We start from the raw sequence: 16,037 nt of genomic DNA on the forward strand, positions 1-16,037 counted from the left end.
ATTTGGGTTTAATAAATAATACCTTTAAGACCCAATTACATATCACTTTCCTTTGACATGTATAATATTTTTTACGTGGCTCATTTCTACAAAGTATTTCTTAAACTAAAGGATAAAGGGGAGAGTTGAAACAAGTTATGTAGATTTATAGTTATTTATTCATATAGAAAACTTCATCCCATCCCTGCTCTTCCCACCCTCTTAATTTGGAAAAAATATTTTAGAATTGTCTTCTTCTCTGCACCATCATAAAATTGAAAGACACCGGGAAAATGTTAAAGTTTAAAAAATAAATAAGAAAAGGAAGGTAGGATTAGGAATAAATGACGAATAAATACTGACTAATAGCCGACACCGATATTTGGTGGAGTATAAATAAATATGAAATGTGTCTATATTGTATATTTGATAGTAAATGAATGCATTGTACGAGGCGTGTTTAATAAGTAAGGTGACTTTGTATTTTTAGAAAAAAATGTTTTTTTACTCATCAATATTTAGAATGTCCCCTTCAAAGTAATCCCTCTAAGATACAGTTCACTTGTGCCAACCCTTTTTCCAATCTTCAAAGTACTTATCATATGCACTTTTCGGTATAGAATGCAGTCTTTATCCCCTCAATCATTGCAAATCTCCATCCTTTCATAGATCTCTTCAGTTTTGAAAAAAGAAAAAGTCACATGGGGCAAATCCGGTGAATATGGTAGCTGAACCATGATTGTGAATTTGTTTTTGGCCAAAAAATCTCACACAAGCAAAGATGAGTGCGCATGGCATTATTTTTATCCTAATCCCATGATTTTTTCCCCCAACTCCGGATGTTTTCGTCGTATTGCTTCTCACAAGCGGTGCATAACTTCAAAATAATACTCTTTATTGACCTTACGACCATATGGTAAGAACTCCTGATGCACTACGTCACTCTTGTTGAAAAACACCTATCAAAACTTTGACATTTCTATTAACCTTGATAAAGACGTAGAGTAACCTTGAGGACTTGTTAGACTAAGAGTAGAATTGGGGTTCGACATCAGGGTCATTCTTGTCAATGCTGTAGTTTATATTCTTCTCCCTCTCCTCCCTTGCCGCGGCTGATTGTACCTGCTCTCCTCCAAAACATTATTGCTAATTTCTACAATAAAATAAATTTAAAAAATTAGTAAAAGATGAAGATCTACAAAATTAACACTGTAGCAAAGAGTGTGTGTAGCTTAGCTTGACACGTTATATATAGAAAGAAAAGACAAGGGAAGTTATGCATCTATATTGATAAAACAATTTTTTCTGTTTGTCGATGCCTCATTTGTACGTGTGCTCTTAAAACCTTTGAACCATGTGACTACTAGATCTAAGAAATAAAAAGGAGGAAAGGAGTATATGTAGCTAAATATCAGCACGTCATATAAAAGAAGAAAAAAGTATAGTACATATGTACGAGGATGGTCTGATAAGTTTCTGACCTCAACGTCAAGATGGATGCACGTAAATCTATCTAGTATATGTTATTCACCAAAGTTTCATCCATTTTGGACGTGTTTTGGCTATTTAACAATCGTTTGAGTGAATTGATGTGAGTATTTTTATGAAAATAGGAAAAATCGAGTACCAAGCTATCATTAAATATTTGTTTTTTGAAAGTTTAACCTTGAAACAGATTCAAACAATAATAGACGTATAAAGGTTTCTTCTGTTCAAATTTGACGAGTCTAAGTCAATCCAACTTTTGAGTAATTAAGTCAAAAACAAAAAGTGTATCAACGAAAATCCCAAGTACTATTTGGACGGTTTACAAAGATGGGAGCATCGCTGGAAAAGTGTGCAAAGTTACACGGAGACTATTTTGAAAAATAAAAATTCATAATAAATGTCTTGTGTATTTGTTAGGTCGGAAACTTTTCAGATGACCCTCGTATACCAATTATTAAAGCAAAGTTTTTTTGAACACGTCTAATAATTCCAAGCAATGCTGGGCTAGTATATTCTACAATAAAACTTATACTATGAAATAGTTAAATGCGGGATTTCCTGGGATCCTGAGAGAGAAAACTTATAAATGTAATATATAGAATGGGTACATATATTTAAGTATGTATTCCTAAAATGGAAAGAGTTGGTTTAAAATAAAGGGAATAGAAAATAAAAGTCTCCTTTCAGATCTAATCAATGGAAAATGATGTTCATAATATCCATGTAGTACTAAAGCACTCTATAAAAATATATGTATGGAAATAAAATGTACTATATATTTACTAGTACTACGTAAATAAATTTACGTAGTACATCATATAGAAAGTATGTTATTAGTGAACATTCAAGTGTGATTTGATGTAGAGCTGGAATTAAAGACTCTTATTATTATTCATGCAAATCACTCTAGAGTGAGCTGTCCCAAGGGATATAGAGCAACTATTTCCCTCCCAAAATCTCCAGGACCCATATTCATATAATCGACCTACAGGGGCTGCCGAGTCGGAATCGGAGTTGGTTTCCATTTTTGGTGGAGTCGGAAAATTTCTACCGACTCGAACTACACCTACATAAATTATTATAATTTATTTAACCAAAACTTATTTATAATCTAAGGCTTATTTGAGTATTCGTATAGTTATTTTCTAAATGATTATAAATAATATGTTTTAAGTACTATTAATTCATGAAACTTATTCAGTTAAATCATTTATAAGTTTACTTCACAAATATCCAACGTGCTTTATAGTCCATACAATCGCAATTCCCAAACATTTCTAAATTCTAAATTATTATGTTGGGTAAATCAAGGCCATGTTAGTTCGTTAATTATACTTGTGAATAGTCAATCTCAACAGAGAAAAGTGTAACATTGCAGTGAGAGGTTGTGTATATTGTCGTTCCTCGGTTACGAGTACATAAATGATTTTCCTAAACTTATGAATGTATAAGCAATAGATTGATCCATTTCATTTCTTGTTCATCTAGTTAAATATCTTATATTCCAAATATTTTCTTTATACATAATACAGTTATTTACTACATATTATAACTAATTACTACCTATGTTTAATGTATATATGTGACTCAAATCACTCAATAGTACTTATATTGGCTTCAAACCAAATTATTAAAAAATAATAATTGAAATGATAACCTGAATCGGAGTTGGACAATTTATGTGCGGACTCCGCAGCCCGACAAGCTACATACCTATATCTGTGACATGTTTTTCACTGAAAAGATTGAAAAGTACAACCAACTTTATGACTTAATAAGTATAAATCTTACAAATATAAGATTATGACTTCATACATATACATATATCAGTATCGCCTATCAAGTGCCTTGAGTATTCGATGGCAATATGTTATCAATAGAGATGTGAACATGGGCGTGTGAGTATACAATTGTACAAGTCATTATATACTAGTACATGGGCGTCTGCAAGATTATTTATATATATATTTTTTATGTTTGTGGCTTGGTTTTTGTACAAAATTTGAAAATGATTATTATTTTCTTTTAAATTGAAAAATTAAATTTTTTGAAAAAAAAATTGAAAAAAAAAATTTCAAATTATAGAAAAAAATTACAAAAATTCATAACTTTTTCAAAAAATAAATTTTTTGGAAAAAAAATAAAAATTTAACATATTGGAAAATAATTCAAAAAACCACACCTGTTTAAAAAAATTACAAACAAATATTTCAAATATTAAATTTCTTTTATTAAATTTCTTCGATATATATTAAAAATCCATAGCTATTCTCAAAAAATCAATTTTTTAAAAAAAAAATTGAAAAATTAAATTAAATTTCAAATATAAAATTATCTAGTAAAATGCATAAGTTCTTTAATTTGGGGAGGGGAGGGTAGCTACTGCCACACCAGCCCCCTTGAAGACATCCTTGTAGGTGCAACTTGTACATACAAGTTGTTGATTATTTATTTCTTCCCATGCTTATTAATGCGTACATTTTAACATGTATACCTAGAGACCTATTTATTTTCTTTTTGTCATATCTGTTGAAAAATAATTTCAAATATAACTTGTCTCTCAGTATTCTATCACAATACAAGGATAAAAGGTCCCAACTTGTGCATAAACTGCATTTATGATCTGGGGGCCCTCCAAGCAACAAGAAAAAAAAATGAAGAATTTTTGCTTTTTAATTAAAAATTAAAAATTTCTAAAGACCAAGCCCCCCAAAAAAAAAAAAAAAAAATATATATATATGTAATTCTGCGGACGCCCCTGTTAATTTTGGCTGCTGCAAAGAATTTCATTCTTATATACAAATTACACAAAAAGACATTATTACAAGACATTTTTAATTAATTATCCTTTTAGTAAATATATGTAATTTTTTAATATACATTTGGTACGTCTAATTAATATCATATCCGAGTAATGAAATTAAACGTTCGTGATTCTACCACCGAAGAATATTATGAAGAAATGATATTGGCTTTATTTAGTTTTAGTCATTCATTCATTATGAGGGTATTCCAAAAAATCTTAAATTTGAGAAACTCCTTTGAAAATTGTGGATAAAATATGGGAATGAGTTCATTTTAAACTTTAAAATACAACTTTAAATTAAAGAAATTGATGTTGTATGAATGGATTAATTGTTATTTATTAATCTTTGAGTTGGAACTTATTGTTACTTGATCGATTTTAACTTCAAAAACACTTTTTAAAATCAATTCAACAAAGATTCACCTAATAAAATTAAATAATGACAATCAATAACTTATTTCTGTTTTAAAGTTAAACAATTTTACAGAAAAATAACATTCTAGGTATGAAAGCCCTAAAATAATGTACAAATACCTTAACTTAAAACATTGATTGAATTAATGCAAACTCCTACGTAGCCTATGGGAAAAGTTCATCACTTTTTGAAAGACAATAATAATGACGAGTTATGTGATTATGTTGACATCAATATATATTATTATATCACTTTTATGTTTCCCCACTTTTGATTTGGTTCAGGCTCCTATCATGTAATCGGTTATCCATTCATATTACCGATATATCAATATCTTAAGGTTTATAATTTAAAAAAAATTTCTAATGTTACTTTTCACTAAATAACAAAAATTATTTTTTTTTTTTTTTTTTTTTTTTTTTTTTTTTTTTTTTTTTTTTTTTTTTGTAAATAATTTACTAAAAAATTCAAAGTTGATTTTATCCGGATAATTTATATTAATATTACTCTTATGCAATGTGTGTATACTGTGTAAAAAAAAAATATATAAATATTTTATCATATCCAAATTTTGCTTTTATCTGAATCTGACTATGATACATTTATTTTACTCTAACGCAGTACATCTATATATTTCAATTTAGTTATTTGAAATTTATATATTTAATTTTTTGCCTTTTTGTACTTTTATTGCATATTATATTTTTTTGACTTTAATTTGAATTTGCAACATATTATTTTGGATGATAATATGTGTACCTTTCTAAAACCTTAATATAATTGTTTTAATAAAAATAAATTAATACTGCTGACATTACAAAAAGAAGCAATGAATACCATCGTTCACAAATTATTATATAATATTTTTGAACCAATATTACAATACGATTTATAAGTACTAAGAAGCATTTGAGAAACCCCAATAATCAAGCTATGAAAATCATATACAGGGGTGACCATAAGTTTTAAACCTTTTAAATTATTAAATTATTCAATATAACTGCCTCCTTTATCGATTAACTCCCTTAGACGTGATTGAAATGTTTCTCATGCTGCACGCACATAGATTTTGGAAGTTTGGCACATTCCATCTGAATTGAGGCACGGAGATCTTTCAAATTTAAATATTGACGAGTTTTTACCTTCCACTCGAGATAAACCTACACAAAGTAGTCGAGGGGTTAGGATCCGGACTCGAAGGGGGCCCCATAGATTTGTCCCAAAAAGGAATATTTGATTTAAGCCACTCTTGGCATTGAACGCTGGTATATATTGGAGCTCCATTTTGCTGAAAGGTCACCTTAATCATTTTAGATGAATTGGCTTTAAACCACATAACGATCACAGGTTCCAAAATATATGAAATTTAGTTTCCCGTCTTCATCCGGAGGCCTTCCGGAATAAAAACAAAAGGAAGCTTATCCCCTCTACTTTAAATCCCTACTGAACCAAAAGGGATCAACTATTCAACCGTTACGGAATTGTTCTTTCGTCTAAGGATACAATTTTTGATCCAAGCCCCATTTATTCTCATCCGAAAAGACTATATTTCCCCTCCGTGTGGAAAGTTCTATCAACGTTTTACTTCTTTTAATCCGTTACATCCGTGAGATTCTGACTGTAATGAAACTTCAGAGAAACCCCCTTAGGTCGTTATGGATGATTCGGTTAATCGAAGCCCTTAACACGTTGATCTCCTTAACCATTTTTGCCATTGATCTGTTGGGGTTTCTGTATATTTTTAATCTAACTTTCCGGACGTTATTCCGGTTCCAAGGGGTCCACTTCTTGGTGTATCATCAACGTTTCTTGTCTTTGGAATCTTTTTAACGTTATATTTGACAGAACTGAGACTGATAGAAGGTCTCAAAATCTGATAAATTTGAAGGGATGATTTGCCAACAACATGAAGACTCTCTACTGCTTTTCTTAGATGATACATCTTGACTAATAAAAATATCTATAATGGTACTATTTTAATATCAGAAGAGAGGAATTGAACTCAGATTGCCTAATAGCTTATCAGATTGCAGGTAGTATACTTTAAGGCCAAAATTTGCCCGCCAAATCTAAGAGGTTTAAGACTTTTGGACTCCCCTGTATATATCTGCATTCTTTGCTCATGTTTATTAAAAAAAATAAAAATAGATTAGCATACCTACATAATATGGATAAGTAATTATTTTACACCGATTAATGGGTAATTAGTTTTTCTGCCAAAAAAAGTAATGGTATCGACCCCAAAAAATATAATGATATTAATGATGTGTCGAATATCCTTAAATACGGGTACCAAAACAGATAATTCTTGGATAGACCAACTATCCCCCCTCACATTATGTTTTGTTAAACAGATTGTTGGATTTTTCACTCTGCATCCAAACATGTGTTAGTTAGTATGGATCTACAAAATCAGCTTGCTCTAGTTGGAGTCGGATTGGAAACGGCAGTGATTTTAAGAATTAAATATCTTGTTAAGAACTAAAATTTGGGTCGATCCAGGATATTTATAATTTATTCTAACAAAGCTGATGGTGTACGCTTGCCCAATTCCCTAATATTCAGAACACCTCGAACTTTTTGTTATCTGAAGTATTTTTTTTCTGTCAAGAAGACGACTTTTAATGGTAGTATATCAGTCTTTGGGAGGATTTTCTATCAGAAGTGACACTTGAGAACCTGTAATATTGTCCAGTGATAAGCAGATGTTATCATACTTTTTTTCCTCTTGGGCTATATCTTTGATTTGAAACTGGGGTTCAGCTTGGGCAAACCATAACGAAGGTCGTTTGTTTTAAAATGTGGACAGTTTAACAGAGAGTCCACTGATTAATTATTGGTGTATTGGTATCCATCTTCGATATTATAACGTTCAGGATAACCAATTTATGGGTATATTTTTCTAGTAGAAAAGGATATTCAAATAATTCATCTTAATTATAATTATTATTAATTATTCTTTATCTGTATAAAGGGTGCTACCGGGTACATAGAGAGGTTACCACACTTGTTACATTTTTTAATACATAGATTTAAATAAATTCTAACAATATAGTTTGGTACTTTTTTCGATTTAGTATTAAGGGGGTTTCAAAGTTTTTATTTATTTTTAATATTTGTATAAATGATTAATTTCTAATTGCAGTAATATCTTTAGTTACTCTCCCACCCTCGAACAAATAATTGCTTAAATATAAAGTTGTTAGTACATGACTATATAGATGAAGCATAGATAAATGAATAAGCTGACATATTGGAGCGATTAGGTAAGCAAAAAAAAATTGATTTACTTCAGAATTGTCTGTTTGTGCAAATAACTATAACATATATTAGATTTCCGTCTGGATCATTCTTTTGATTTTAGAAGTTAGATTTATAATTGAGTCGGTTTTTGTTACACCTTGTGTGTAGCTCCTACCGGATTCAGTTCCGTTGTGGTGGGTTGTATGTAGGAGCTAGACCTTAGGTGTAGTGCCCAGCCTCGCAGCAACACAATAATTTGAAAGTAGGATGCGTAGATTTCCAGCTCAATAACTAGTATTTCAATTTTTTTGGTCTGGTCTTGACTAATTTTTTTTCTAGACCAATTTGCACGTATATGTCGGTCCCAATCAGCCATCTTGAATTAAAATGACTTAATCCACTGCAGCGCCGATTATGTTTGAAATTTGTATGGACGTTTAGTAGCTCCAAATTTAGACTTAGTCTTCTCCTGGTTCTGACCTTTATAAGAGAATCAGTTACTGCAATACTCCATTAGACTCCGTGACTAGAGATATTGTGTCAATGGTTAATATCCATTGATAATTATTATTCGCATTTTAGGAATATTAGCTTCCATAAGCATTTAAAAGTTGATATCCATAATTTAATTTTTAAATATTATATATGTCCTTATTCATAAACCTAAATATTTTTGATGGATTCAAGAGATAATTAATTCTTAGCGAAGAAATTAAATTTTATGTATGTAGGATAATCATATTTTTGAATACTATGAATGTTAAAGGCTGTTTTTTTTTCATTTTTTCTTTAAAGAAATTCGATACTAGAGGTATCTATAAGGACAAATGATACCATATATTATTTTTGTCTTATACTTCTTGGACAAGAACACTCAATTTAATCCTAGATATTATAGAGGGTGCAGTAGCATCATTTCCTGTGTTTTAATGCCTTATAATCAGGCTGTAAAAGTAGTGGCGGTGTAGGCGTGGTTTCATTCTAGAGGCAAGATTCTAAAGTTTTCTTGAAAATATAGTCAGTCTCTATCACGTGCACGGGTAGTGAGGAACGAGCGTTTTGGGTTGAATATAAATACTTCATTAACATGGTTTGATAGAATATTTTATAATATTAAAACTGATTGCAATTTAGCTCTTGATTGTTGCAATTTATGAAAATCAGTTAATTGCTGCAATTCCTTATATACAAAAAACGCGATTTCTTCAAATCATTTTATGAAATTCTTTGAACTCGAATAAGTCCACGGATAATAATGCTAGAAAGTTAGTTGGTGCCAGATCGAGATTCTAAATTGGTAGTGTGTTTGTCCAAGTAAAGAAATTGGAACTGGATTTATTCACGAAAAGCCCACATTTTTAAGATTTTGAATCGCCAATAACTCATTGTCTAATCTACGGATTATCAACCCATGCTTATTGATGTACTACATACTTGTCAAATATTTATTTAACCCAAGTACTCCCTTACCAGCACCATGTATTTTTATTTTCTGTGACAGGGGCGTTCAAAGGATTAAATTTTTGAGGGGGCTTGGTTTTTGAATTTTTTTCAAAAAATAAATTTTTTTGATTTCAAATATTAAATTTTTTGACGAAAAGATTAAGCGATTAATTAACGGAAAATTACACTAAATTAAAAAAAAAAAAAATCAAACATTAAATTTTCTAGTATTTTCTTCATTTTTTTTTAGGGAAGGGGGGATTCAGCCCCTATAGCCCACCTCATACTACTTTTACTACTTGTAAGAAATTCTTTCAAAATCTCAAGTACCTCTAATGTGTAAAACGAAAACTTCAAATGTGAACTTTAATTTTTTGTGAATAGTTGTGGATTTTAGAAATTTTTTCGAGAAATGTAATTTTCTTTGAATAGCTATTAATTTTTGAAGTTTTTTCCAAAAAATTAATAATTTGAAATTTTGTGTAAATGCTGTGAAAATTTAAAAAAAAACAAATATTTCAGTTTTTTTTCAAAAAATTTAAAATTGAATTTTTGACATCTTTATCAATTTTTTTTTGTGAATAGCTTTGGATTATTGAAATTTGTTTATGAAAGTATTAATTTTTTTGATATTTTTTCAAAAAAAAAATCCAAGAACCAAGATACATAATCGTGCGGACGCCCATGTAAATAGTGTTGAGACTCAGTCCAAGACCCCGTGTCCCCTGACTATCCACCACTGCTTATGATTTGTAAAGTAGTCTTGTCACTTTGGTTACATTTTTTAAGTAGCTTTTAATTCCTATACACCTCCTTTCTGATGAAAAAGAAGATTTTTTTCTAAATTACACTCTACATCCATAACATAATGAAGAAATTGAATATATTTTATCGCATGTATTTTTAGCGTCACAATGTTTTAAATGTTATTACATAATACATTGAAAAGGAATATGTCCCATGGTTTGTAACATAATAGATATGTACCAGCAAGGGCTATGTTAAGGGGCTGGATAAAAAAAGCTTGAAATTCACATTTTTAGTGAACAAACATAATATTTATTTATAATTATCATTCTGAAACAAATGTAGTTCTAATATTGACTTTGTCCAAAAAAAGGGGAGTTTTAAAAATACATAACTGTTTTGCCTGGAGTGATGAAGCCCTTCATCTATTATCATGATAAATAATGATGAAAATCAAGTGTAAAATGAGCATGTTAAAAAAGAAACCGAAAATGAACATGGTATCCCTGACAATTTGAAGAACGTTTTTGAGGAAATGTCAAGAATAATGCTCATGTAGTATCGTTAGATCAGCTAAAATCAGCTGTGACAAGGGAAGAGAGAGTAAAAGGAACTAAACAAGGACATTTGCTAGAATTACTCCGATGTCAATCCCCAATTCTACTCTGAGTCCAACCAGGACTTGAAATTACAACTCCACAACAAATCCTCAGAGTTATACTCCGTCATTTATGAGTACACACAAATATTCAATCAGATTTTGAATATAGTTGAATCTATTTAGGAAAGGAATTAAATAATAATGACTCTGGGTCCAAAAGAGAAATATAATTCTGCAATAAATTAAGAACCATCTGAGATCATTTTAGTTTTAACTAATTCGGTCCAACTTCAGTCTAGATCGGTCTTTTTGTAAATATCATTAACATCGAACCTGAAAAAGATTTGATGTCGGATCGCGTGCGTATAGGCACTAGTATAATCTATCGATAAGAACAAACGATTAGAAAATGTACGGGACATTCCTCGAACTTCTACTTTTAATTCATTTTTTAGTTAAACACATTTAAAAGTCTAAAATACTGAAGTTTTTGTCCTTCAAAACACTTAATACGGACATTTTGAACAATTGTAGTTCAGCTTTACATTTCGATTAAAGATAACACACATTGATAACTCTTTAGCAAACTATATTAGGGACCTTAGCACTCATTTTCATACTTTAAAACTTATTTTCCTTATAACACCAAAGGACGAAAATATTTTAGTTATTAGCTCTGTTTACATTTTATTGGATATTGATTCATTTTACTTATTTCATAGGAAATTTAAGATGGAGAGAAACTTACTTTCAAGCCTTTGATCTTTTATATCCATTAGTATTAAGTAATTGTTTTTACACAAATTAACAGAAAGTTTGTATCCCTTTGATTTCCTGCGTTAATTGATCAAAAATACAATTATTAATCCCCCTTCTTCGTCTTCTTTTTGCAATAGCAAAAGTGTATTAATTACTTATTTCTGTTGAAAGTTAAATTTTTAGCCTTCTACTATTGAATAAATGTAAATCTCCATGCTTGATAAGTACTGTTAGAAATACAATGAATTATTTTTTTGTAAAATCTGTATTATAAGTGATTAGTGTTGAGAATCGGTCCGATATGGATTTTTTTCCAGTTCGGTCTTAAAGGATTTTTCTACACCGATTTTGACCTTTATTTCGGTCCATAACATCGATAAATATAGAATAGTTTAGTGTACTGTTATCACATAATTTCAGCACAGGTGTTGCAGGGTGAACTTTATGTTATACATTCATGTATATGCTCCAGGACACTTCGTCATAAGCCACTTTGCCGAAAAAAATTATATATATATTTGATGATGATTCATACAGCAATATTATGTGATTATGATTCCCAGTCAGTTTGCTCCAATTTTAACAATGAAAAGTTCCTTTGAGCGTCCATTAATTAAAATGGATTTATTTTATACTCCTTATAACAATTTTTCACTTTCTATTAATTTTTTTTTTTTTTTTTACTGGGCGGTTGTCATGATTTTTGATGTAACGGTTTTGATCACGGTTTGAGCCAACCATCGAAGTATCCTTATAATGAAATGAATCAATTATTAATTAATGAAAAATTAACTACTACAATTCGTAGCAAAGTATCCATTCGGCAAAGTGGTCATTAAGTAAATTGTTCGTTCTGAAAAGTGGAGATTCGGCAAAATATCCGTGCACGACATGTATAAGCTTAAAAATCTTACAGTATTTCAAATGTAGAAAAACAACAACATACATATAGCATCAATTTCGCTTACAACAGCTGACATAAAATCATACTATAACACCACCATTAAGTAAAACTTCATTACTCTATATATTCTTTATTGTTAAGAACGTGATTTGGAACTGTTGATAGAAATGTTATCGGTCTCAAATTGTGGACTATTTTTTTCAATCTGATTCTATGGACCGATTATGCTCGTTGTTCATATATTACTCACTTTAACTTCATATATCAGACTAATCAATATTTGAAAACACACATTCCGTTTACAATTTGTGGAACTCATCTAGACCGAATTTTTCAATGGGACCAGTTCAGGCCAAACTTATTTAGAGAACCGAATTATTTATGTCCAACAATAACTATAACTATCTTAGTTCAGTCTAGGATTTCCAGACTAAACCCAAAGACTAATAGTTATATCGTGATAACAAAAACTTTAATATCACAAAAATTATATCAAATCAATAATAGAATTGCTCCAGACAAAATATATGAACATTTTTTCATGTTTGTTTTTTTAAATTAGGAATTCATTTCTGAAAACATTATTTTAAATATTTTTAATTGTTATTAAGTTATTAATTTAATGCCTGTATTTGTATTCCAGTGCTGACGGAAATTACGAGGTTAGATACAAATCCAATGTGCTCATATATCCAGACGGAGAGGTTCTATGGGTTCCTCCAGCCATTTATCAGGTAATAATACAGAAAAATACATTAATTATTTTACTTCCTTTTCAATAAGCAAAGGAGGGAAAATATAAATTTTAATGAAAAAAAGTCCATTTATCTAAAAAAAAACAAAAAAAAACACCCTTAAAGAGCTTTGTTATATTTATTAGTTTTTAGAGGTTAATTCATAAGGAGTTTTTTTTCTGGTCCCTTTAATGGGTTCAAAGACAATGGATTAATTTGATCTGGGATTACTTTTCTTCTTTATTTAACTCTGGAACAACGATAGTAGAGCACCTCCCTTTTTTAAGGAATACCTTTTCCCAACAAAATTATTTCAAAATGAACATTCCAAATTTCTTTTTATCAAATAATAGTAAATATAGAGATGGAATTCGTATAAGAGCACAAGGAGAAGGTCTGAGAGAGACATATGATATTACTAAATTATGACCAATGATTAAAATCCAGTGTAGAATGGTCATGTTAAAAAAGAAACAGAATATCAACATGGTAACCCTGACAATTTGAAGAATGTTTGGGAAAAGAGAAAGAATCATGCTCATGATGCTTTATTAGATCAGCTACAATCAACTGTGACTAGGGAGAAAGGCGAAAATGCTATAAACAAGGATATATGCTAGAACCACTCCGACGTCAATCCCCAATTCTACTTTGAGTCCAACAAGGACTTACAATTATATTTCTGCAACAAATCCTCAGCATCAAGCTCCGTCTTTTATGAGCACATGAGGAATTAAATAATAATGACAACTGCTAAGGAAAAGAAAATTTCTTCCGTATACTACAAATTACAAATTAACGGGCCAGCTAAAAAACACTGGATATACACTATTGATTAAAACCCTTATAAATATCAAATAATATATAAATACATGATATGATTTTTGGGGGAAAAAATAAATTACTGATATGCAGAGGAACACCTTCTTCCTTTAAAATAGCATCTGTACAGGGAAATTTTAAAATTAAATTTTATATTCATACAAAATATACTTATTTTATTATGAATTATGAAAACAATTTACATCAAAGATAGGCGATAACTCTACTTTTATAGGAAGATGTTAACATTACCACGCCCATCTAATAAATAATGAACAAAAAAGAAGAAAGAACACACTCATCAACCGTTTTTCCTTTTCTAATCACTAAACTTAGCTTTTGCTTAATACACATCCTATGTTTAGTAATAGGTGCAATACATGTATTAACTTAATACAAAACATCCAAATAATGCATTCGGATGTGACTGAGTACAAGTATGAACAAGTAAAAATCGGTGGGTACAAAAATGCAAGGAATTCTATACACATGCAATACTTACACATCCTGCATGATAAAATATAAAAGGAGTGATTGGTTGAAAAGAAGGAAAGATTAGGCACCTTCATTTTTTACTAAATTCTTCATGAGGGGAAAAAAAAGAAACTATGTATGTTTCATATGTCTAGAATTCCATGAAAATGTATAAACCTGTATGCTAATGTAGCATCATTACCTGTTTAAAAAAAAGGAAATCATGACTCTGAAACTACGTCTAGATCAGAGGTCGGCAACCTTTTACAATCAAAGAGCTATTTATACCCATTGACCACAGAAAAAAAAAAGACTGAGGGTCGCAAATATTTTTCGACATTTAAAGTTAAGCTAACAATGGCTATATTCTTTTAATTATTCCTTTTTTTTAACATTACGGTTTACTCTTAAAAAGCTAGTATATAACTCCAAGTTAAAGATGTTTTTCCAGTAAATGAAAAAGATGCACATAAACAATAATTATACATGTAACATACAAAAAATGATGTTAGCAATCATCCTTTGGGCTTTTTAGACGTGCATTGGAGCTTTGACCTGAATTTAAAAAAATAATTCACTGAACTGAAATGTTACTGTTTACTGAACTCCATCCCAGAGCCGCAGCATCAGGATAAAAGAGTAGCGTGTTGCTGATCCCTGGCCTACACCAAGGTTATACCATAATGCATTTCCGACTGATGTTAGACTTGTAACAAGCTTTTTAATAGTGACGCCGAAGAGTATAACTGTTAGCCAGATTCGCAATATATCTTACTCATTGACTGTTACTGTTACTGAGTACCGCTGTTATACTCTATGAGCTCAAAATATGTCTGTCCTGACCAGCAGTCGGTACGGTTCATCAAATTGAAAATTCTGGCAAGGCCAATTAGATGATGGCATAACCTTGGTCTAGACGTAGTGTTCAAATACTTATTTAAACTTTGCTAGAGTTTGAACATTTGATAATATTTTATGGCAAACTCAAAAGGGTTGAAAATGATACGATCGTCGTTCTAACAAACTGTTAACTCTTATTTCTCTACTTTTACTTAAAGAAAGGATACACATCCTTTTTTTGTGTGTGTCCTTGTATTAGATACAAACGACGACTACATATACAATATGTATAGGAGTAATCTCCCTCAGCAAAAGAGAGAAAGATTTGCGAAGTAGGTCAAGTTATTTTGCTATAATGACCTAGTTCTTAGATTATTTATACATATTTTATTCTTTTATTGGGCTAAAAGTGGAAAAAACAAGTCAATAAGGACAAAATATTAATAAATGAATTACTTTCATTATCTAAAAATAACAAAATAATACTAATTTAAACACTCAAAAATCAATTCAAATCTGTGTAACACTAAATAATGAATTGTATATTTTCATGTCTATGTTACAATTGTAATGCTATTTTATCTTTCTCTTCAAGTACTAACCTGAGTACTTAGCTAAGGATTTTCAATACCCGAAAAGTCAAATCACAATCCCTTTTAAAGGGATTTCTCCGTACATAATGTTCCATATTTACATACCCAAAACAACAAATACTCAAAAATAAACCACAAGGATATTTGAAAAAAAGTCACAAAAATTAGTAAAGTAAAAAACACGACTAA

General features: G+C 30.1%; 1 protein-coding gene across 1 annotated transcript in view; it reads left to right on the forward strand.

The window, feature by feature from the left end:
• nAChRbeta1 (nicotinic acetylcholine receptor beta1) overlaps positions 1-16,037 on the forward strand; it is a 59,865-nt gene that overhangs the window by 25,133 nt on the left and 18,695 nt on the right. Inside the window, exon 4 of the mRNA XM_040710162.2 lies at positions 13,029-13,119. Within this exon, the coding sequence (XP_040566096.1) occupies positions 13,029-13,119 (91 nt within the window). The remainder of the gene's footprint in view (positions 1-13,028; positions 13,120-16,037) is intronic.

The sequence above is a fragment of the Lepeophtheirus salmonis genome, chromosome 4 (genome assembly GCF_016086655.4).
Source record: "Lepeophtheirus salmonis chromosome 4, UVic_Lsal_1.4, whole genome shotgun sequence".
In the NCBI taxonomy this organism is placed as follows: Eukaryota; Metazoa; Arthropoda; class Copepoda; order Siphonostomatoida; family Caligidae; genus Lepeophtheirus; species Lepeophtheirus salmonis.